The sequence below is a fragment of the Fusarium solani genome, assembly GCF_023522795.1.
Source record: "Fusarium solani strain SB1 chromosome Unknown bctg00000005, whole genome shotgun sequence".
Lineage (NCBI taxonomy): Eukaryota > Fungi > Ascomycota > Sordariomycetes > Hypocreales > Nectriaceae > Fusarium > Fusarium solani.
In genome coordinates, this window is record NW_027072153.1 from 1,047,131 (window position 1) to 1,068,183 (window position 21,053).

General features: G+C 53.3%; 6 protein-coding genes across 6 annotated transcripts; 3 read left to right on the top strand and 3 right to left on the bottom strand.

The window, feature by feature from the left end:
- Window positions 1–21: 21 nt before the first annotated feature.
- MRS44_008753 (uncharacterized protein) lies at window positions 22–973 on the top strand (the record flags this gene model as incomplete). The annotated part of the gene is made up of 3 exons (XM_046283653.2): window positions 22–169; window positions 230–481; window positions 534–973. The coding sequence occupies 3 exons, from the start codon at window positions 22–24 to the stop codon at window positions 971–973; spliced, it is 840 nt and encodes a 279-aa protein (XP_046132206.2).
- Window positions 974–1,433: 460 nt separating this feature from the next.
- Window positions 1,434–2,389, top strand: MRS44_008754 (uncharacterized protein; the record flags this gene model as incomplete). The annotated part of the gene is made up of 2 exons (XM_046276316.2): window positions 1,434–1,736; window positions 1,784–2,389. The coding sequence occupies 2 exons, from the start codon at window positions 1,434–1,436 to the stop codon at window positions 2,387–2,389; spliced, it is 909 nt and encodes a 302-aa protein (XP_046132207.1).
- A 274-nt stretch (window positions 2,390–2,663) lies between these two features.
- MRS44_008755 (uncharacterized protein) lies at window positions 2,664–4,160 on the bottom strand (the record flags this gene model as incomplete). The annotated part of the gene is made up of 3 exons (XM_065621047.1): window positions 2,664–2,924; window positions 2,974–3,672; window positions 3,726–4,160. 3 exons carry the CDS (start codon window positions 4,158–4,160, stop codon window positions 2,664–2,666), a joined length of 1,395 nt encoding a protein of 464 aa, XP_065477119.1.
- A 3,265-nt stretch (window positions 4,161–7,425) lies between these two features.
- Window positions 7,426–9,840, bottom strand: MRS44_008756 (uncharacterized protein; the record flags this gene model as incomplete). Its single annotated transcript, XM_046269668.2, has 3 exons — window positions 7,426–9,356; window positions 9,411–9,675; window positions 9,727–9,840. The coding sequence occupies 3 exons, from the start codon at window positions 9,838–9,840 to the stop codon at window positions 7,426–7,428; spliced, it is 2,310 nt and encodes a 769-aa protein (XP_046132209.1).
- A 2,677-nt stretch (window positions 9,841–12,517) lies between these two features.
- Window positions 12,518–17,529, bottom strand: MRS44_008757 (uncharacterized protein; the record flags this gene model as incomplete). The annotated part of the gene is made up of 13 exons (XM_046269669.2): window positions 12,518–12,959; window positions 13,013–13,107; window positions 13,162–13,717; window positions 13,777–14,228; window positions 14,284–14,422; window positions 14,470–14,658; window positions 14,717–15,213; window positions 15,292–15,372; window positions 15,995–16,120; window positions 16,184–16,622; window positions 16,684–16,925; window positions 16,980–16,992; window positions 17,048–17,529. 13 exons carry the CDS (start codon window positions 17,527–17,529, stop codon window positions 12,518–12,520), a joined length of 3,753 nt encoding a protein of 1,250 aa, XP_046132210.2.
- A 1,013-nt stretch (window positions 17,530–18,542) lies between these two features.
- On the top strand, window positions 18,543–20,690 carry MRS44_008758 (uncharacterized protein; the record flags this gene model as incomplete). The annotated part of the gene is made up of 7 exons (XM_065621048.1): window positions 18,543–18,923; window positions 18,977–18,984; window positions 19,034–19,107; window positions 19,163–19,678; window positions 19,735–19,802; window positions 19,856–20,560; window positions 20,610–20,690. The coding sequence occupies 7 exons, from the start codon at window positions 18,543–18,545 to the stop codon at window positions 20,688–20,690; spliced, it is 1,833 nt and encodes a 610-aa protein (XP_065477120.1).
- Between the last annotated feature and the right edge of the window lie 363 nt (window positions 20,691–21,053).

Genomic DNA, 21,053 nt, shown 5'->3' on the forward strand with positions numbered 1-21,053 from the left:
TCCAAACACCGAATCTTCAACATGGCCAACGACTATTATAAGTATGACCCGTCTTTGGCCGCGGCCATCATCTTCATTATCGCCTTTGGGCTATCTGGCTTCTACCACGCTTATCAGGTCGCACGCCTGAGGTCGTGGTACTTTATTCCTTTTGTCGTCGGTTGTGCTGGTAAGAAGTCGAATAAGACACCATATTCACATGCCAAGCAAACTAATCCTGGATGTACAGTCGAGGCAATCGGATACGGAGGAAGAGCAGTCAACGCGAGCGAGGACTCGGGACAATGGTCCAAGGGCCCCTACATCATCCAGGCCCTTCTTTTGCTTCTAGGCCCCCCGTTCTACGCCGCTTCGATTTACATGGTCCTCGGTCGACTCATCCGACTTCTCGAAGCTGATAAATACTCGATGGTCAGGCTTAAATGGCTGACCAAGATCTTTCTGTTTGGCGACGTGGCCTCCATCCTTGCCCAGGGCATGGGTAAGTGCGAGACGAACAAGATGGTACAGAAATGAGGTTGACAATGGCACAGGTGGCGGTATGCTCGCAGGAGCCGAGGATGCATCAGCCCGCGATAGGGGACAGACAATCATCATCGTCGGTCTTTTCATCCAGCTCATCTTCTTCGGCGTCTTCATGATCGTCGCCATCGTCTTCCACCGTCGAATCCACAACGAACCAACATCGGCCAGCCTCAAGATTCACTCGCCGTGGAAGAAGCTCCTCGTGGCCCTTTACGTGTCCAGCGCGCTGATCATGGTTCGGTCCATCTTCAGGGTCATCGAGTATGTCATGGGCGAGGACGGGGAGCTCATGGCCAAGGAGGCCTATATCTACGTCTTTGATGCGACGCTTATGCTAATCGTCTCGGTCATCTTTAATGTGTTCCATCCGTCTGCCATCATCAACAAGCAGAGCATGCAGCGCGTTTACAACATGGATTCCGAGAACCAGCTCCAATCTCTGAACTGAAGATGGATATGAGATCTACGGTAGCTTGCCAATTTTGATGGGAGCATTGTATTGAGAGCTCCCTTATTTGCTGCTTTGTCAAGCACTTTGGTTCTTTGAGAAGTTGGCACATTAATAACGGGAATTGGGGATTTCGGGTAGAATGCTAAGAACGAACAGGAGAGGATGGGATGTGTTGGATGGAAACTACTGCTTTGATATAGACTGGGCTTCCTTTGTTAGGCGTTTGAAATAGTAGCAAATCAAGACATTCGTTTACACCGACTTCCGGCCCCGAAGCAAACCGGAGCTCCGATGCCGCTCAGCTCGGAAGCCCCGCATTTGCGGAGTCACTCCGGGTCCGAATCTGATGGCAATTTTGCCGGAACAACTACGTCATTCTCTGAGTCAAACACCATGACATTCTAGCCATAAACTAACTTGACTCAACACACCAGCCGCGATACTGCCCGCTCAAGGCATGACCACCTGGACCTTCAAGGCCGAACCCGGCATCTTTGTTGAGATTGCGGATATCGCTCATCAGTATCCTCAAGGCAAGGTCACGACTCAGCCCAGCCTGGGTCTCATCCCGGGTCAGAAATATCCTTCCGACGACCCCAACGCTTCAGATAAGCGCGACTGGGCTCGGCTGGCAGCGTACGTGAGATGGCTCAATGAGACATGTCCCGAGAATGTCTGCTACAAGCTGCTTTACCTGACGCGACATGGAACCGGAGTGCACAACAAGGTCCATACTGAGGTGGGAAGTGAGGCCTGGAATGTGAGTTGATCCGCGGTCTTCAGGTTCATATTCTGACAATCAAGTAGAGCAAGGTATCATTTCAGGATGGAAACGACAAGGAGACTTGGTTTGACGCTTTTCTCACCGACGTAGGCATTCAACAAGCAGCTGAACTCAACACCTTCTGGAACAACCTCATCGACATTGATGGTGCACCTCTCCCCGAAATTCTCTACACTAGTCCTCTCGCTCGTTGCCTACAGACAACATCTCTCGTCTTTTCCTCGCTCATGTCGTCTCACTCCGCAGAGTTCCAGCCCATGGTGAAGGAACTGCTACGAGAACGCATCACCATGCACACATGCGATTTCCGAAGATCGCGCACCTGGATATCGGAGAACTATCCCAACTACAAGATCGAAGAAGGCTTCACCGAAGATGACGGTTTTAGAAAGCGAAGTGAGCCTGAGACGAAGGAGGAACATGTCGAGAGGAAGCAGCAGGCGTTGGAGGAGATCTTTGAAGAAGCCAAGGACAGCCAGTTCCTTTCTTTGACGGTGCATTCGTACGCAATTAGAGCGATTCAGGCGGCTGTTGGAGCGGGTGTATGCCGGACGAGAGAAGGCACAAGCCTTGCCTTGTTGGTTAGAGGAGAGAGACGAGGGCAGGTCAATGGAACAGCTGAGGGATGATGTTTTGGGTAGAATTGTGCATTTGGTAGAGTTTTATCTCTTGGCCACTAATCATGGCGCTATGAAGATTAGTTGAATGATTCACTCACTCGCCATGCATGACTCTCGATTCGCTCGACAAGTATAGGATAATCGTGTATTAGAAAGAATTAGAAAGATGTATTAATTGTGCCTTGAAGAGGCATGTGTGTAAGCCCAAGTCCCGTATCCCTTGTCCTGCTCTTGCTATCCCCTAACGCCGTGCTTTGCATCATGATGGATGTGACCTTGTAGATCACCACCACTTGCGCCAGGGTCCACGCTTGGTAGGGATCTTGTTGTCAGGCGTCGAGATGGTGTATCCGTTCTCGACCTCTTGAGAGATCTTCTTCGAGTCCCACGAGTTGTCGTCGCTCTGGAGCCACTTGCTGAACCGGCTGCCGTCGCGGTGCTTGTAGCCGCCGATAGGCTGCGGCAGAACCTTGGTGCACTCTGTGAGGTCGTTGATGTTGTTGACGCCCAGAAGGCTGAGGCGGACGTAGGCGCGGGCGTAGTCCTACAAAGGTCAGTGAACGTTATTGAGGAAAAGGAAGAGTTGAACTTACCACGTTCCAAGCACGCTGGGCTCCGTTTCCACCGGCAAAGGCTTCAAAGGCGGGCTGGGTCAGGGGGTGCTTGGAGAGGGCAACGTCGCTCTGGAACTTGTAGACACGGTTGGGAGCGTTTCCGATGGTCTCCTTGTAGAAAAGGACATCCCATACACCAGGGGTGCTGTCCTGGGGGTCGCCAGCACGGTCGGTGTTGACGTGGTTCTGCTGAGAGGTGGTGTGGGCGCCGATGAGGGCGACCAGATCATCTGGGCCGATAGTCTTGTCCTTGAAGAGGTTGATCAGGTATAGAGCGTTGCCGTTGACGTTGGGGAGGAGGTTGTTGGGGTTGGCCTTCTTGCTGTCCTGGCGGCCGACAAAGGAGCGCACGCGAGGGCCGAGGGGGCATGTCACGGCGGCGATGTTGGCTCCCATCTGGATGAGGTCGGCGTACGTAACCTGGTCGAAGCCGAGGTTGTCATGGTACTTTGTGTACACCTCCTGGTACTTCTTGCCCATGTCCTGAAGACCGAGGTTCTCACCGCGGCTGAGCTCACCAGCCAAGATGATGGAGCCATCAGCACCACCGCCCTGGGCTGCGGTCTTGGTGGACCATGTGCCAGCATCGTGGAAGCCCATGCGAACAGCGTAGCGAGCCCATTTGCTGCAGCGACCAGAGTCACCCTGGAAGAGCGTGTACAGCTCATCCGAGATGTACTTCCACACGCAGCAAGTGTCCCGCTTGCATCGGGGAGTGTTCATGGGGGGACTCCAAAGTAGCGGTCCCGGCTCTCGGGATTGCCGCTGCCCTGGAGGATCTTCTTGATGTCGCTACCGACGCGGGTGAGGGAGCTGTCGCTGAGAGTGCGGAGATCACCGATGAGCTGGTTGGGGTTGAAGCTATCGCCGGACCAGCCGTTGCCAGACTGGCTGCTACCGCTGCTGCTGCCGCCACTGCTGGGCCAGCTGCTACCTCCACTGTTCTGGCCGCCGTTGTTCTGGCTCTGACCAGGCCAGCTGCTGCCGCCATTGCTCGAGCTGCCAGAACTACCCCATTTGTTGTTCTGATTGTTGCTGCTACCCCATGTAGTGCGAGCAGCGATGCGCTTGATCTCACGGATGGTGTCTCCCATTCCTGGGTGAGCAGCAACCTCGGAGATGGGGGCGGCCGCGAGAGCGGCTACCGCAATTGTAGAGAGCTTCATAGTGTTGATGTGTAAAAGAGTCTTTGTAAGTGTAGTGTAGAATAGAATGTAAGTTGAGATATGAGCGAGTGTCAATGTAAATGATGGTGTAGAAAGATCCTTGAGTATAAGGTGTATAGCGAGTGTAGAATGAGACTAATAAAACGTATAGAAAAGAATAGATGGAGAAAGAAAGTGTGAGTTCCAGATCAAATCCTCTTCAACTTGAACGAGAGGAAACAACTGATATATACTCAACATCTGGACCTTCATCCTCAGCCCGGACGCCGAGAACTCTCGGCACGGCAGCTCCAGCCCCCCTGGCCCCCCTTCGATCGCGGGCGAAGCGAGGAAACGAAACGAACATGGGTGCCCGGACGCCATGTGTTTCTCTACCCTGACTATATGGGGACCATTGTCTCTGCACAAGGTCCTTGAACCTGCCAAAGTGGTTTAGCATCACTGAGCTATAGATCAAAGTAGAAAGCTCGGTTGTGGAGCCGGATAGTGCGTTCGAGGCGCCAGGCGTTGACGCCTCGTCCATCTTTACCAGCGCCCTTAGCTTGGTGTTTGGTGAGCCCATCACGACCGTTCTGGCCCGATTACTCTGAGAGACACTTCAAGTGACGATGGTGTTGAGAACTGCCGAGTTCACTGCAGGAGGTTATGTCCAAGTTGGGCATCACCACTGAGGACCAAGCCGTTGAAGCTAATAGCACACTCTGTATCCATGGACAATTGACACGTACGGACTGAAGACGTATCCCTCTCTTAGGGAGAGAGCCTGGTCATGCCGTGCCGCGTCTGCACGTAATATCGTATCAGCAACCATCACCCCTCAAAAGAGGCCATCACAAGCCCAACGGGACAACCGATTTGGAATTGTACACATCCCATTGGACAACACACGAACGCAAGTCTATTCAAAGTCAAGCGCCCGTGACGCCAAGTCTCAAATTCCGGAGGATCGGCTGCAAGTGTACTCCACGGTGATGGGCCCCCAGGCGGTGGTTCATACCCTGGTCAATATTGAAAGCGGGAAGTTGGTCGGCGAGAGTCTGGATTTGCCCTACAGCTGACGTTGAGCAGCCGTGGACGGGCTGGCGTTGCACTACGCCAGGTGAGCAAAGCAAACGACTGACGCGTTTTAACGTTAATGAGACATTCGGCCACGACGTGAAGGAGGACAGCCAGACATGTCGCTGACAGCCTCTGATGGAACTCGGTATGAGACCCTTTAACGTCACGACATGTCAAATCAGCTCCATACTCCCTCCTTTTCCATCCAACCTCTTCATCCCTACAGACACAATCACCCAATCACAAACCCTCCAAAAGTAATGATCCAGAGTAACCTCCCTCCTGAGCCGTCGCACGGAAACAAGCAACAAAAAACTCCCCCCTGCGCCAGACCCAGTTGTGGCGTCGTCCTTTAGAAACGGGACAGAAAAAAACCAACGCGGGCCAAAAACAAGCGTTGCCCACTCTGGTAAGGCTGGCTTGTGTTCTATTAACGGTGAAGGGAAATGAAATGAGCTGGCGAGCTGAAGAGGAAAGGGAAAAGACTGACTAGCGATGCCAGCGGATCCTGAAACAAATTGAACTCAGCTGGCATGGTCGCAAGAATATCCCGAAATGCAAAGCTACTGCAGGCTATTATAGGTAATTCTTGCTCGCTTCTAATGTAAATGGATGGCCTCGCTTCAGGGAAGTGGGCGAGATCCGATCTTCAGCGGCCCCACCTCCGGGGGATCATCTCGCCAAGCCGGGACTCGGGCGAGACACTCTCACCGGATTCTGGAACGCTCCGACGGTATATCACCTAGCTGTATGTATCCTCTAGCGCCCTATCGCAGTCAAACACATGACTTGCGTGGAAGCGACGTTGACGTCTTGTCAGGCTGAAAGCCAAGTCTGTACCCAAGAATAGCTGCCATGGCCGTAGAGCCTGCTTATTCGCGTGAGAGCCGACTGCTCTTCATTGTCACCGTAGCTCTACTCCGTACTCAGTATACATCTCTTCTGCGTCTTACAGGGTCATGCCTTTACACGTGCATAGACCAGCCCATGATCAACTGCTATTTGGCCATGCCCACATCAAGCTCATCATCCATTATCCCACCTCTTAATGGTCCAAGTTGCCATCAGCCAGGTCCGGGGTAGCACCAAGACCACAGGTAACACCTCTAGCAGAGCCTCGCCATGGGCTTGATATTAACCACGGCATCATATATCACATCACCTCAAACAATTAGCGACAGAATAAACATTGCCAATTATAGGGTAGGTCCATCAGGCCAAGAGCCAAGAGACCTTGGCTCCCACCCACTTTATTCGCGAGACAGCCCTTTCGGAGAATTCATCCAACGGCGTGTCGCTAGGCTGCCTAAATAGGCAATCCCACACGCCTCACCCAGAGCTTCATAAAAGTGACACAAGACCACCAAGACAAACCCAACCGTTTGGTGATGGATCAACGAGTGCTGAGTGTTCTTGGCATATTACGAAGCAAAGCACAACGGTTTCTAGCCTAAGCCTTTATGAGCCTCCTTGTAACGTAGGACGCTCAAGCCCGTCAGCTCGTTTATGCCCGCAAGACACTGTGTCACACTCGCAAGCTATCCCAACAATCACAGACACAACTCAAAAGTAGCAACAAGGAAATTGGCATCGCTGAAGAACCTAGCTGAGGAGCTCGACCTCACTCCATCCATATATACACTAAACGCCAACCATCCGGGACGCCTTCCATCCATCCATCCGCCATCCCTACCCTTCCCTCCATAGCCCTCGCCCCCTTTCGATGCACATCCCTCATTAACCTGGGCACACAACCGAGTATTCCTATCAGCAAAGCCTCGCTCTCGTAGTGGGGAGGCTGCAAAAGAGACAGGCTCTCGAAAAAAAGAAAAAAAGAATACAGAACCTGGCGTCGGGCCCGACGAAATGTAACATGAACAGTTAGAAAAGAATAAAAGTCAGAACGGAAAGAGGTATTGAGCAAACATGTCCAAAGGAGAGATGATAAGACGCCTGTCTTGACTGGAATAGTCGGAGGCGAGATGTCCTTTTTATGTGCCAACGCCGCAACAAGACAGGTTTTGTTTTGTCCTCGTGGTGCTCTTTTTCAGCTCACCCAAGGCCGTCGCGAGATGCCCGCATCATCATGAAAAGCTTGCGTGAATCCATCATCCATCGTCTAGAACGGCGACGCCATTCTACTGCATCATTCGTTTTGCAAGATAAGATTGGCTTGTCGGTGAGAAACCGACTCATATCATGACGCTCAGTAAGCGTCCTCGTCAGTCCACTCACTTCCAGAGATGATGCGGTTGCCATCCTGGTCAATCATCACCGGTCCGCCATACGATGCCGATGGAGGGACTCCTCGGATGCGCTTGGATTGACTGCTTCCTGGTCGATGACCCTGCTCGGGCGTGAAACGCTTGGTGTGAGCTGCCCGTAGCTTGGCATAGTAGGCATCAGACGCGTCTGGTTCAGGCTCGCTGTTATCGTCGTACGTCTCCCAGTTCTCAGACCCTGAAATGTTTGTCGAGGTCATCGAGTTGCCAGAAATTTGTCTTGGCGGTTGAACAGGTTGACGGTAGGTTTGTGATCGGATGGTGGCAAATCGCTCGTCATAGCTATCCTCACTATAGCTGGGATGGCTCTCGCTGTAGCTGGGATGACTGTATTGAGACTGGCTGTACTGGGACTGACCAGAGTTGGAACGCTCTGTTCGCGGCCGGTCATCGTAAACATCCTCAGGCTCAACATGTCGGACGATGCTTGATGCTAGGCCAACTGATTTGTAAGGGTTTGCGGGAGCCTCAAACTCAGGCAGAGGCACAAGGTCTCGCATCTTGGGAGGAGGCGCTCTCATCAATGGAGGAGCTTGTCGGAAAGAATCGGCTCTCGACTCTGGCCGGGGTCGCTCAGGAGAGTTGTTTCCATGCTTCAAGTTGGAGAGAGGGACGCGTGCAGGGATTCGGGAAGGGCTCCGTGAAGGGCTGCCCTTGGTGGTGGAGGATGCGGGGGGCTGAGGGCGCTTGGTGAGAGTACCACCAGCTGTGGGTGTCTTGGTCATGGACCTAGGAGGAATAGACTTGGGAGGAGCGCGTGCGGGAACCGACTTGGGAGCCTTGATGGCTGAGGGAGGATGTCCAGATGGTGTCTTGGAGCGGTTTGGCGGGATGTTGTTCTTCCTCGGCCCGTCGGCAGCCTCCAACTCATCCAAGTATCTCTCGCCAAACACAAGGAATGGTCGTCCGTACTCATCTTCCCACCTGGCGAGCACCTTGCGCAAGTCAGCCGTGACCTTGGGTAACTCCTTGGCAATGCGCTTGCGCATCTTCTCCTCCCGAAGCAGCTTGCCGGGATCTCTCTTCTCGCCCTTCTGACCTCGAGCCATCAACCGCGAGGCATCCTGACTCGACGTCGCGAGGTCATCTCGTTCCTTGATCAAACTCTTGTGCCTGTCAACCAGAGAAAGTGTGGGTGCGCGCTGCTCCTTGAGAGCCTCAAGCCGGGCAACCTCACGCTCATGGGCCTCCAGAAGAGCATCACTATAGACATCGGAAAAGGCCGGCGTGAACTCGAGCATCTCATCCTCGCTGAAGTACAGTGCATCCCACAGCTCTTGAAGCTTGATGCGAGTGTCTTCGACAAAGAGGTGGAGGTTCTGGCGCTTCAACTCGTTCAACCGTGCCAGCTCATCCTCAAACTCGTTGATCTGCCTGACGCCGCAGCCACGGTTTGAGTTGAGGAAAGGCTTGGTCTCACTCTCATCAACGCCAAGCTTGATCCAGAGCGCTTCAACAGCGGATCGAAGCTCCTTCAGCTTTCTCTCTCGGTTCTTCTTCTCCTCCGAGAGCCTGTCACGCTTAGTGCGCAGTCGGTCAATGTCCTCCTCGTGCAGACCGAGCTGCTCGGGCGCGTCTCGGTAGTACTTGACGATGGCGCCATCCTGTTGCGCTTGGGGAACGCCGAGTTCCGCCCAAAGTCCAATGATCTGGTCGGCGAGGGCTTGGACGGTGGCTATGCGACGAGAATACTCCTCATATACTCGCGTAAACTCGCTGTCGAGCTTGTCGACGTAGGAAGGGGAAAGATCAAAGTTCGGGGGGATGGATTGGTTCGGTGCTGTGGGAGGGAGTGCGATCTGGACGAAGGTGGGCTCAAGGTGAGACGAGTAAGACTCGAGGGCTTGGACGAGCTCTGCAACTGGTTAGCGGTATGTCGGTAGGGGGTAGCTTTGTGAGAGAAACTCACTCTTGACTTGCTCAAACCGCTCCTTGTGGAGTCTGCTAATCTGGATATGCTTCTCCTTGAGCACCTGCAAGCATCGCATCAAGGGGTACGTGATGGTCAAGTCATCGTCCTCCTCATAGTCACGGCGACGTTTCGAGTCGTCGAGAGAAGACTCCATCTGGCGGATAATAGTGATGATCCTCTTTGCTTCGTCGATCATCTCCTTCTTCTCAGACGTGACGAGTCGGACCTGGCTGTTGAGGGCCTCGGATAGAGCCGAGAAGAGCTGCACTCAAGTTAGCAAGCCGGTCACCTCCTGGCCATGAACCCAACGTACCTCAGTCTCGCGAGCTTCACGCTCATGATCAGGAACACCGATCTCATCAAAGAGACCGTGCAGTTGGCCAATGCTGCTGTTGACCTGCTGGGCCAGATAGCTGGTGTCCACCATTGTGTTCGGATGTGTGGACCGTTGTGCGAGAAAGGAGTGTGGTGCGATAACAATGCTATGAAGCCGGTAAGGGGAAGAAGGTCGGTGATAGAGGCGTGAGAGGTGTGCGATATCAAGGAAGGGGAGGTATAACGTATGTCTTCGTCTCGGTGCGGTACAGTCGTGTCCTAGTACGGTTGTTTACTTTCTCTCCCAGTTGGTCATCGAGCAGTTGCGAAATCGTTGAGGCGGGAATAGCATCCTATGCGCAATGAGCGGTCGATAGCCATGCACCGCCGTTGCGGATTTCTGAAGGAAGGGTTGGAGTTGAAAGAGAGACGAGAAATGGCTGAGACAAGAGTGTGCGTCGGAGTGGGAGAGCAGAGTGAATTGTAGCGAAGTATTCACGGGCAGTGGCACCGGGATGGGGGCAGCGAGTTGCCATGGCAACTCAGTCCCGATGGGCTTCCAGCCATTGGCGGGCTATTTCGGGGCGGTCCACGGGTCCGTGTTTCAGCGCCGCTACCCCGCTGTCGCACGCTTTTGGCAGGGGTGCTGCCCACTGTGAGCCCACTGAAAGCTTGCTCCGAAGCGCTACTGATCACCCGCTGTTCCAGAGCTTCACCCGCTAACGCCCGTCATTGGCCTGGCGCAGCTCTCCGTCCTCACTTCCAAGGGCAACCGATGGCCCGCCCATTTCGTGTGAACCGGGAGCTGATGGCCTTTCAAGGATGGGCATTCCACTTTGTCGAGTTAAGATCGAACGACTATAGCCTCGTAGCATATAACAAGCTGTCGTGCCCCATGCTCCTCCACGATCGGCCTTGTCTCTTCCTTGTTTTGCGGCCTCGCATCGCATCGCGTCTTGCAGAAACCATATCTCGACCGGCTACAGAAAGGGTCATGAACCCGCAGAGGACCTTGGCCTTGACTACATGTACCTTAGCGCCTAGCTCCTTGCGTCTCTCTCACTTGCATGTGCAGAAGCGAACCAGACCGGCGTTGGTATCGAGCGAATCAATTGCCCGGAAGCAGAGGCAAAAACAAACCGGATAATGTTTGTCTGGATCACAGATGGAGGCATTAACCTCCGCAACCAGAGCTTGTTTTTTTCCCTGCCGCGGCTACGGCTGGAGTCCAGCTTACAGTATGTTGCGCACCTCAACTACCGGGTATCCATCCTTGTTGCTTCTTTTGCTTTGCGTCCATCCATGTAAACAATGGCTGCTTCAAAACATCCAATTGGCGATTGCGCTCCATCACTTCTGCAGGTGACCTCGTTGGCGTTGCACCCGACATATGTCGGTTGCCTCTATCTCGCACACTCACGTGGAACATGCATGTAAACAATGCAACACGACAACCAATCCATCCATCTCAGCTGCCCCTCAACTTCTAGCCTTGGTTCGTTGGGTCATGGGAATGTATCGGATCGCATTGACAATGCCATACAGGTTCTTGTCATAATGGTATCATCTTTGCCCTTTCATGCACTACATGTAGACACGTTCTTTTCGCGCCGAATTACTTGGAACCGAGACTCTTTCATCTCCCAGGCTCTCATCCTCAGTCTCCTCGGCGAACCCTTTGTGCCGCCTCCCCGTGTCTTCAAGCCACAAACCTTCCGTCTCTTTCTGTCACGCCTCCAACGAGGCCCGCCATTTCCATTTGCCTCACTGTGATATACTTGGCGCATCTGCCAAGTTGTACATCTTATCCAAATCTTCTTCCAGGCCACATCCACAGACCAAGAGGCCCTACCAACCCAATTGAGGGTCGGAGCATCCCAGTACAGAACCACGGCAAACACGTGCTGGCATATAAGTGGCCGTTCCGGTTGACGACATAATCTGAGGTGGTTGGGCTTCTCACTTGGGAATAGCACCGCGTATCGTCAGCCAGCCCAGGGCCCTCCACCGCCTATCGCACCATAGCACCGATGCCTTGGCCCGCAATCACAAGCTCCTCGCACACTTTGGAAAGCCTTGCAAGAAGTAGGTGATCTGGTCCTCGTTTAGACAAAGCCACGATCTTTCAGCCGGGCGTCGTAGTTGTCATCCACATTCCCAAGTCCTATCCGACCCTCAAGTACGCCACGAGGATTGGGACCCAGCTTTGTCAAAACAATAGCTTGTTTCGTGTTTAGAACTCGAGGCTTTGGCTTTGTGGGGGCTCTCGCAGTTCCTTCGACTCGTTCTGTCATCCTGTCCAATGCATAGGTCCCTGTCGTTGGTAGTCCGACTTCCACCATAGGTGCGAAGAAGGATCCCATTCTCCAGGCCAACCGTCATGTAGAATCCGCGAAGATGATTGGACCTCTGCAGTGATCCAACAAATACTCAACCAATGTCCAAGGCGATCACCAGTAACGTAGGCATAGTGTTGAAGGAGCCTGTGTGGCGTATGCCGTGAATCCGAGGCAGTTGACCCCCAAACCTCAATATGACAGCCCAGAGCACCATAGATAATGCCTAGGCATGTATCATTGAAGCGACCAAACCCGACGTCCTTCATCGCGTGACAGTTGTGTGACTTTGCCAGCGAGCGATGGTCCGAGCCGACGGCCCGGAGCCCATCGTGAGCGGGGTTGTAACTCTCATCTGAGATGACAAAATCGTTTGCCGAGCACCGAAATGGTAGCCCGGTGACTCGGTTTTCTCGGCGATCTCATATCTTGCTTCGAAAAGTGGCTTCCAGGTTACATCGCGCCTGTCCAGGATGGCAGGGCGTTGCCTTCAATGCCGGCCTTCAGGCCTGCTTCGCTCATTTCCATGATGCCATACATGTCCCAGGACAAGTAGTTTTGCAGGTCGCTCAGGTCAACTGCCTGGTTGTCCATGTGTGAGGTCAAGGTCCCTGGTGGTGTTCGCAAAGCCACAGGTTGTTCATGTTGGAGCTTGGATCGCGCCGGCGTCTCCTCGAGCTGGCTGGTTGGTCGCCGACCCGAGACTGATCCCGAGTTGCTTCCAAGTCCGGCCCTGCTCATGGTCGGGCTGACACTTCCACTGCCCCTGTGCCAGGGGTCATGTTCTGCATGTTTAGTGTCTCGAACCTCGCCGCGGGCTAGGCGAGTCAAACCGAGCGCTCCGAGGGTATCATCGGGGCTGCTCTGAGAGGAGCTTCCAGGAAGCACTGGTGATCTAAAGCCGCCAAGTTAGCAATTATATCAGAATCATAGGCCTAGAAAACTCACTTATCCTGATCATCCTGCCGAGGCATGTCACTCATATGCTCATCTTGTGCGAAGGTCTTGCGAATCTTGGCCAGCCATCTCTCCGTTGTAGTGGCCTGAATCCATGGTTAGCGAGTTCCGCGTGACTATTCCAAATAGATTTCACTTACCAGAGAATCAGCCAGGGGAAACAAAGCAGCCATAGTCCTCAGGATCTTGCTATTGCTTTCAACAGCGTTGATGGCGTCTGCAACAATGGTCTCGGCATCTGGTCTACTCAGATCGAGTAACCGAGCGATATAGTAGAGCATAACCCGACTGCTATCATAAGCAAAACAGGGAAGTAGACTATCGGCCAAATAACGTGCTCCATGGCGAACAGCTTCGGAAAGGATGCTCGCAATCTGCTGAGCGTGGTAAAAGCAATCGGCTTGCAAGGACTGGAGAAACTCCTGCTGGTTGGGCGGGAAGTAGAAGGGTTTTATCAACTTGAACAGATCTGGCATGGATATTCTGTACAGGTCTAGTAGATTATGGTGGTATGTGCAATGAAGTACGACAAGTGAACCGAGCTGATCCGACTCCAGGCGGGCGTAGATGGTATCGGTGGAGTATGAGATAAACTCGGGGAGATGCCGACCCCATGACCTTAAGTCGGCATCAAGGGCAGCAAAGTCGGATTCAGGAAGCCAGGGAGGCGGGCTCGTATTCAAGTGCTTGACATATCTGTGACTAGGGTTAGAAATCTGAAATCTCTTTCGGGAACTTCAAAAATTCAAACAAACCTGACAACTCGCTTCCACAGCGTGACGATTCGGATGTAGTAAGCCATGATGCCCATGTTGGCAGCCGGCCTTCGTGGAACAATGGCAGGAGGCAGAAACTGTAAAACGTGTCCCACGCCAAGGGTTTCCGTTACACAAGGGATCCGGAGCCTGAAATTCCGTTCATTGCACGGCAACTGGATCTTGATATCTGCTTCGCGCAGCAGAGTCAACTGGTCAACGCCGCTACCCGTCCAGGCATCCAAGATGTAGCAAGCCCACATAAGTCTTCTGCGGCTTTCCTTTTCAACGGCCGGCGGGGCAGATTCGTTTGCTTCGGCACAGAGGATGTCAGGGGAGAATTCAACGTTGAGTTGCAAGGCGTGGGCCATCCGGACGGCGAGACCACTCAGCATGAGAGCTTGTGTGTATTCTCCCAAGCGGAAATGGAAGTCGTAGAGTAGAACACATGTCTGAGGAAGTATATATCAGTTTATTGCCCTCAAGCGAGGTTCCGGCGAGACGTACCATGAGCCTTTGGATGGAAATCTTGCCAAAGTTGGTGAGAACCAGAAGCTCAGCTTTCTGTGCCCAACGGTTCCCTGCGGCGCGGATCAGGCTCGCCTTGGCATCCTGATCTTCTACTTCGAGGCTCAAAGCATAGAATCTAGCTTATCAGTAATGCGTCCGAGGACAGGGTGGGAGAGGTCATACTTGGCTCCTTGTGCGCAAATAGTATACAGCAAGGCCTTTTCATCGTCATTTTCAAGGCCTTTATCGAGTTGCCGAGTGAAAGATGGCCTGTGTACAAAAGCAAAGCATCGGAGGGGGTGGATGTTTGCAAAGTAGTGGTCAACTACGGTACGGATGTTGTTTCCGGACGGAAGATCCGGTGACACGAGCCTATAAATGTCAGACTTATATATATTGACTCCATGGGTAAACCGTTTGAAATATTTACCATGAATGAATAGATAATTCGGTGTCGTCGGAAAAATCAATCGGGGGGGCGGCGTTGCTCGTTTCTCGGGTGATGGATCTCTGCGATTTGGACGGCGCGTCGTCGGTCTCTCGGGACTGGATCAAGCTTCGGGACTGGATCAAGCTTCGCGACGTGGTACTTTCTTCGGCGATGGACGAAGCATCGTGAGAAGAGTTCAAATCCTCCTCGGTCGAAGCCGAGGTGGGCGCCTTGCTCAGGTGGCGGGCCCAGCGAGGAGCCGAGCCGCCGTCGTACTGGCACTCGAGGTCCCTAGCGCAACATCGCGAGCATCTCGGGCGGTCGCCATCGCATTTGGTCTTGGAGACGCGACAGCTGGTACAGGACCGGTATGTCCGGATCTTTCGGAGAGAGACGGGAACTGAACGACGGCCAGACTTGGATCCGTCATCGTCGACGCATTCAAGCTGGAGGCGCTCGCAATTGCGGCACCCGTTGGGTCGGCCGTCGCATTTGACCTACACCAAGTACACACAGTTAGTCAAAAGACCATATCTCGGCAGTCGGACTCGACCAGAAGAGCAGGGAAAACACACCTTTCTCGCGCGACAAACTCGGCAGCCCATGGCGATGCGATTGACGCTCAAGAGTCGCTTGTCGGGAGGACCTCGCGAGGTCTTTAGTGATGTTGCCAATTGCCCATGGCGAGCAGCCGATGGCGTGCGAGGGCTCAGGGTGGCCTAAGGCTGCCGAGGGGCCGTTGACGACTAGCTCTCCCTCCGCGAGACCGGGTCGCCGGCCAAGGTGGGTTTGTGCCACAGGCCTTTCTCGGGGAGTATGAGCACCCCAGGTGAGCACCAGCCACTGCCAGCGGGCGCTATGTGGGCTGATACTCCACCTGAACCGCTTGCAACACCTGCCAGGCATATCACGACATTGACATTGGGGATGACGATTTTGCTGCTGATTGAGAAATCCCACGCCTCAACGGGGGTCCGGATGTCGGATATGGGGGCTTTGCCTTGGAGTCTATTTCACGCAGCGTCTCGACCATTCACATCCCTTGTAAAGGATACGTAAAGCCATTCAAATCTTTGGCTCATCCCAAGTCTCGTCCAAACGCATCGCGGGTGACCCCCACCCTGTCTCTCCTTCGTCATAACCACCGTTTTTTTCGACAACCACCATCACTCGCATCCCATCCGTTACACTCAATACACCATGGAGACACTTGTTCTCACGCAAGCCGCAGTCTTTTCAGAGTCTGGCCCAAGGCGACCGGTTCTTGCGCAATCGAACCGTTGCAACCATCCCCGCGGATCCAAGAGCCAGAGATCCCGCGTAAAACATGGCTGGACGGTATGCTTGCAGCCCAGCGTCGGCACCTCCATACGCCTCGAGGAGGTAACCTGCGATGGGCGCACCCTGCGATGACGAGCGTCAGTCAGATCTCTCGTCATTCATTTTGTCCGCCCCGACCCAACTTACCATCAAATATCCGCCAGCCCAACCCGTGAGGATCATGCTCATCGCCATGGCGACCCGTGCGCTGCCAAAAACGTTACCCACCACGGTCGGCATTGTGGAAAAGAATCCGCCGTTCGACACCCCGTTGATCAAGACGAAGGCGATCATGGGTGCCAGAGTCGTTGATGTTGGCCATATCGCCAACATGCTAATCGCCGCCAAGATGAGCGAAATGAACAGCGTATTAAGGGATCCCAGCTTATCGCAAGCCAGTCCGCAGGCTATCCGCCCAAACGCCGACGCAAGATTGAAACCCGCCACCAGCCCTGCTCCGGTGGTCGACGAGAACCCGAGTGACTTTGTGTACAACGGAAGAAAGAAGGGTGGCACAAACAGCGGAAACGTTCCCACCGCACTGGCTAAGAAAACCAGATCGAAGGTGAATGATCTGAACAATTGCCTGGATGTGTCAGCAAATCATATCTGGCAATGGAATATTGCGAATTCGTCGTGTCGCTCACCATTCGATGAATCCTGGAGTGTGAGTCGGGGCTCGCTCTCTGATAGCCCAGGCCGCCGGGAGGCCGGTGGCTAGAGTGAGGAGGCCGAGAATTCGATACGCCCACGAGATGTTGAGCCTCTGGATGAGAGCATCGACTGCGAAACTCAGCGTGGCACCTCCAAATCCTGCTCCGGCAAACATGAGGCCATTAGCAAGACCACGCTTGGTGCTGAACCATTGCGCAATCACTGCAAAGGCAACCTGTTGACGCATGTTAACTTGGTGTCACCCTCCTTGGGTAGACATGAAACTGACCACTGAACACAAACTGGACTCCTGTTAGATCGTATTCCATGAGCAAAGGGATACCCATATCAACTTACCTGACACCAGTGCCCATCAACACTCCCGAGGTAAAGAATAGAGCACCCAGGTTCTTGACGGCGAATGAGCTCAGAATCTCACTCCCACCCATCACGGTTACTCCAAGCACTGCCGTGTTTCGCATCCCGATCGCCCGCATCAGCCTCGAGTTTATAATCGCGAGGGCCGACATCAGGGCTGCATCCAGCGACCCGATGAACGAGAGCGTTGCGGGCGTTGATAAGCCATCCTCGACGAGCGCCCTCTGCATCACACCCCATGCATATGTCGTCCCGAGAGCCCACCAGAGCATCACGGCGCCGCTGCCAACAATGACCCAGCCGTATCCGCCATCCGGTACAGTAGAATCGGCCAGTCGGGAAGCTTTTAGGATTTCATCTGTTGATGAGTCTGCTTCGTGCTTGGTGTCGGCCATGTATGGACCACGAGAAGTCCGTTCTATGGGCTCACAGAGCTCCACGGCTGTCGTAGTAGTAGACATTGTGAAACTTCAACACAAGATTGCAACATTCAACTTCAAGCTTTCAGGACGTTTTCAGTCCCGGAGAACAGTTATATACTGGGATCTCGGGCGAAGATGACAAGAACTCCGCTCCGACGACGGTCTCTCTTGTGGGTCGACAATGTCAAGAGGCGTCAATGACATGAAGAACTAGTTGACAGTCCCGCTTGGTCTATTTCCGGCAGTCAAAAATAAGACCGACCTTCCTATGATGTCTAAAAACATGTGGTGATGTTTCAAGTTTGTATCTGGGTTCAAATATGTTCGGGTCCCCGGCGTAGGGTAACCAGATACTCACCCAGTCACCAATCTATGCGAAGCCGTTTCGCGTTCTTAAGATCCAATTATACAATCCTCTAAGTATGGATTTGGGCTTGGATTTTGGAAAGAATATCATGATGGAATAATGTTTATTTTGACTTGGAGAGGAAGGTATGTCATTTCAATGTCTTAACTTCAGTGCCTTGGTCTATGTATCCGCCTGTAATCCCTGACGGTAAGTTCTTTGAAGCTCTGTGAATCCCTTGGACGGATAATTAACCCTAGCCTAGGAACTTGAACTCAATAACCAAGAAATCAATCCGCCAGCTTTAGACCGGGCCGTGGGCTACGTAGTGGACTGAATCACCTATCTTACAACCAGCAGGATTCAACGGTCGCATAATTGGGTTCCTGAACAAATTCCAGCTCAATTTCTAGGCACATATTGGCGTTACATCAACAGACATATTCTCAGCTTGCTGTACCTTAGGCACGCTGTCTTGCTTATCGCTTATCTGTATGAGTCAATCCCATCCAATTGCGGCGTATGACTGTGCGCATCGCCCCTCCCCCACCAAGCATCTTCCGATGATAAGTTTCCACCGCCAGAAAATAACCCCACCACGACTTCAAAGATCAAACAAACTTGAGCTACCTCCACGAGTACCGACACTGCGAGAGCAGACGACGATAGAAATACCGATCGATCGACCTCGAAACCCATTCTCACCATGTCGGACCCTGTCGCTGAGGTGACCGAGGGCACTGTCAAGCTGGTCCTTGACGAGGTGACGGGAGAGCAGGTCACGAGGAATGAGCTGAAGAAGCGCACTCAGAAGCGAGCCAAGAAGGCTGCTGCCCAGGCCGCGCGGGAGCAGAAGGCGAAGGATCCTAAGCCCGCTGCCGCCCCCAAGCCCAAGGCTCAGGAGCCCACCCAGCTGGATCCTGATGCCATGTTCAAGCAGGGCTTCCTCTCCGACGTCTACAAGGAGCGACCTGTCAAGCCTGTCGTCACCCGATTCCCTCCCGAGCCGAACGGATATCTTCATCTGGGACATGCCAAGGCCATTGCCATTGACTTTGGCTTTGCGCGCTTCCATGGTGGCAAGACGGTAAGCTTGAACCCCCTGATATGGAGCTGAAACACGAAACTAATTGCTGGTAGATTCTTAGGTACGTTACAGGTGTCGAAGGGTGAGAGCTACGATTGACGAAGGCCAAGATACGACGATACAAACCCCGACGAAGAGGAGGAAGTCTACTTTGAATGGATCCTGAAGATTATCAAGTGGCTGGGTGAGTTTTTGGTGTCAGCTTGGTTGAAGCTCGAATCTAATGCGAATTCTGCAAGGCTTCACTCCCGCCGACATCACTTACTCGAGTGACAACTTCCAGAAGCTGTTTGACCTTGCCAAGGAGCTCATCAAGAAGGAGAAGGCGTATGTCTGCCACTGCAACGAGGCTGAGATCAAGCTCCAGCGTGGTGGAAAGGATGGCAAGGAGGGCCCTCGATACCGATGCAAGCACGCCGAGCAGGACGTCGAGACGAACCTCCAGAAGTTCCAGGACATGCACGACGGCAAATACGAGCCCATGGCCGCATTCCTCCGCATGAAGCAGGACATCACCAGTGGAAACCCCCAGATGTGGGATCTTGCCGCGTACCGGATACCCAAGAAGCAGAAGCCTCACCACCGAGCTCCCGAGTGGAAGATCTTCCCTACCTATGACTTCACACACTGCCTTTGCGACAGCTTCGAGGGCATTACCCACAGTCTCTGCACTACAGAGTTCATTCTGTCCCGAGAGAGCTACGAGTGGTTGAACAAGACACTTGAGGTGTACGAGCCTATGCAGCGCGAGTTTGGTAAGGCGAACTACATCGGCTGAATTGGTTGGTTACTCTAACATGAAATCTTACAGGCCGACTCAACGTTAGCGGAACCATCATGAGCAAGCGAGCACTGAAGAAGCTGGTCGAGGGTGGTATTGTCCGAGGCTGGGACGACCCTCGTCTCTACACTCTGATTGCTATTCGACGCAGAGGTATCCCCCCGGTGCCCTCTTGTCCTTTGTCAACGAGCTTGGTGTCACCACTGCCAAGACCCTCATCCAGATCACCCGATTTGAGCAGAGTGTTCGCCGTTACCTTGAAAACACGGTGCCCCGTCTGATGCTCGTCCTGGATCCTGTCGCTGTCACCATCGAAGACCTTGAGGAGACCCAGGAGCTCGATGTTCCTTACTCCCCCAAGGACCCCAAGTTTGGCAACCACAAGGTCCGCCTGACAAAGACTGTCTACATCGACCGATCCGATTTCCGCGAGGAGGACATCAAGGGCTACTTCCGATTGGCCCCTGGAAAGACTGTCGGTCTCCTTAACGCTCCCCACCCGATCAAGGCCACATCTTTTGAGAAGGACGAGACGGGCAAGGTTACCAGCATCAAGGCTGTGTTCGACAAGGAGAGCAAGCCTAAGACATACATCCAGTGGGTGCCTGATGGCTCTATCAAGCTGGAGGTTCGAGTGCACAGCCCTCTCTTCAAGTCGGATGACCCAACCAGTGTTGAGGGTGGCTTCCTGAACGACATCAACCCCAACAGCGAGGTCGTCTACACTGATGCTCTGATTGAGGAGGGATTCAACGAGGTGCGCCAGAGGGCTCCCTGGCCTGTTACCGCCGGTGAAACAAGCGAAGATAGCGGACCGGAGACCGTCCGATTCCAGGCCATGCGTGTTGCTTATTTCGTGAGTGCTTATTGCCCTGGTGAAAGTAGCCCAACTAACGTTCTTGCAGGCCATGGACTCGGACAGCACAGACGACAAGATTGTGCTGAACCGTATTGTATCACTGAAGGAGGATTCGGGAAAGAACTAGAAAAATGCCATAGTGTAAAATTGAGTCCATCTCCGAGATCGATGCCTGTTTTGGTTTGCCATTGTACACCCCTATCACCCAACTATAACATCAGGGCAGCCTTACTCCGCCTTCCTTTGCACGATGCAGATCAAGGCTAACTGAATGAATCTGCCTTGTTTCCATGCAGGTTGAGCAAACCAGAGGTTTCACTCGCTCATAAGCAAGCCACAGGAAGCACCTCCCTGGGTGCTAATTGGGTGAACAACGACAGATCGACCGCCTACGCTTGGCAACGAGTCCTGCATTCGACTGCGCCATAAAAGCGAAGTTATTAAAGGGCTTGTTTTGGCTCTTTGGCCCTTGCCTTGTTCAACCACGCTT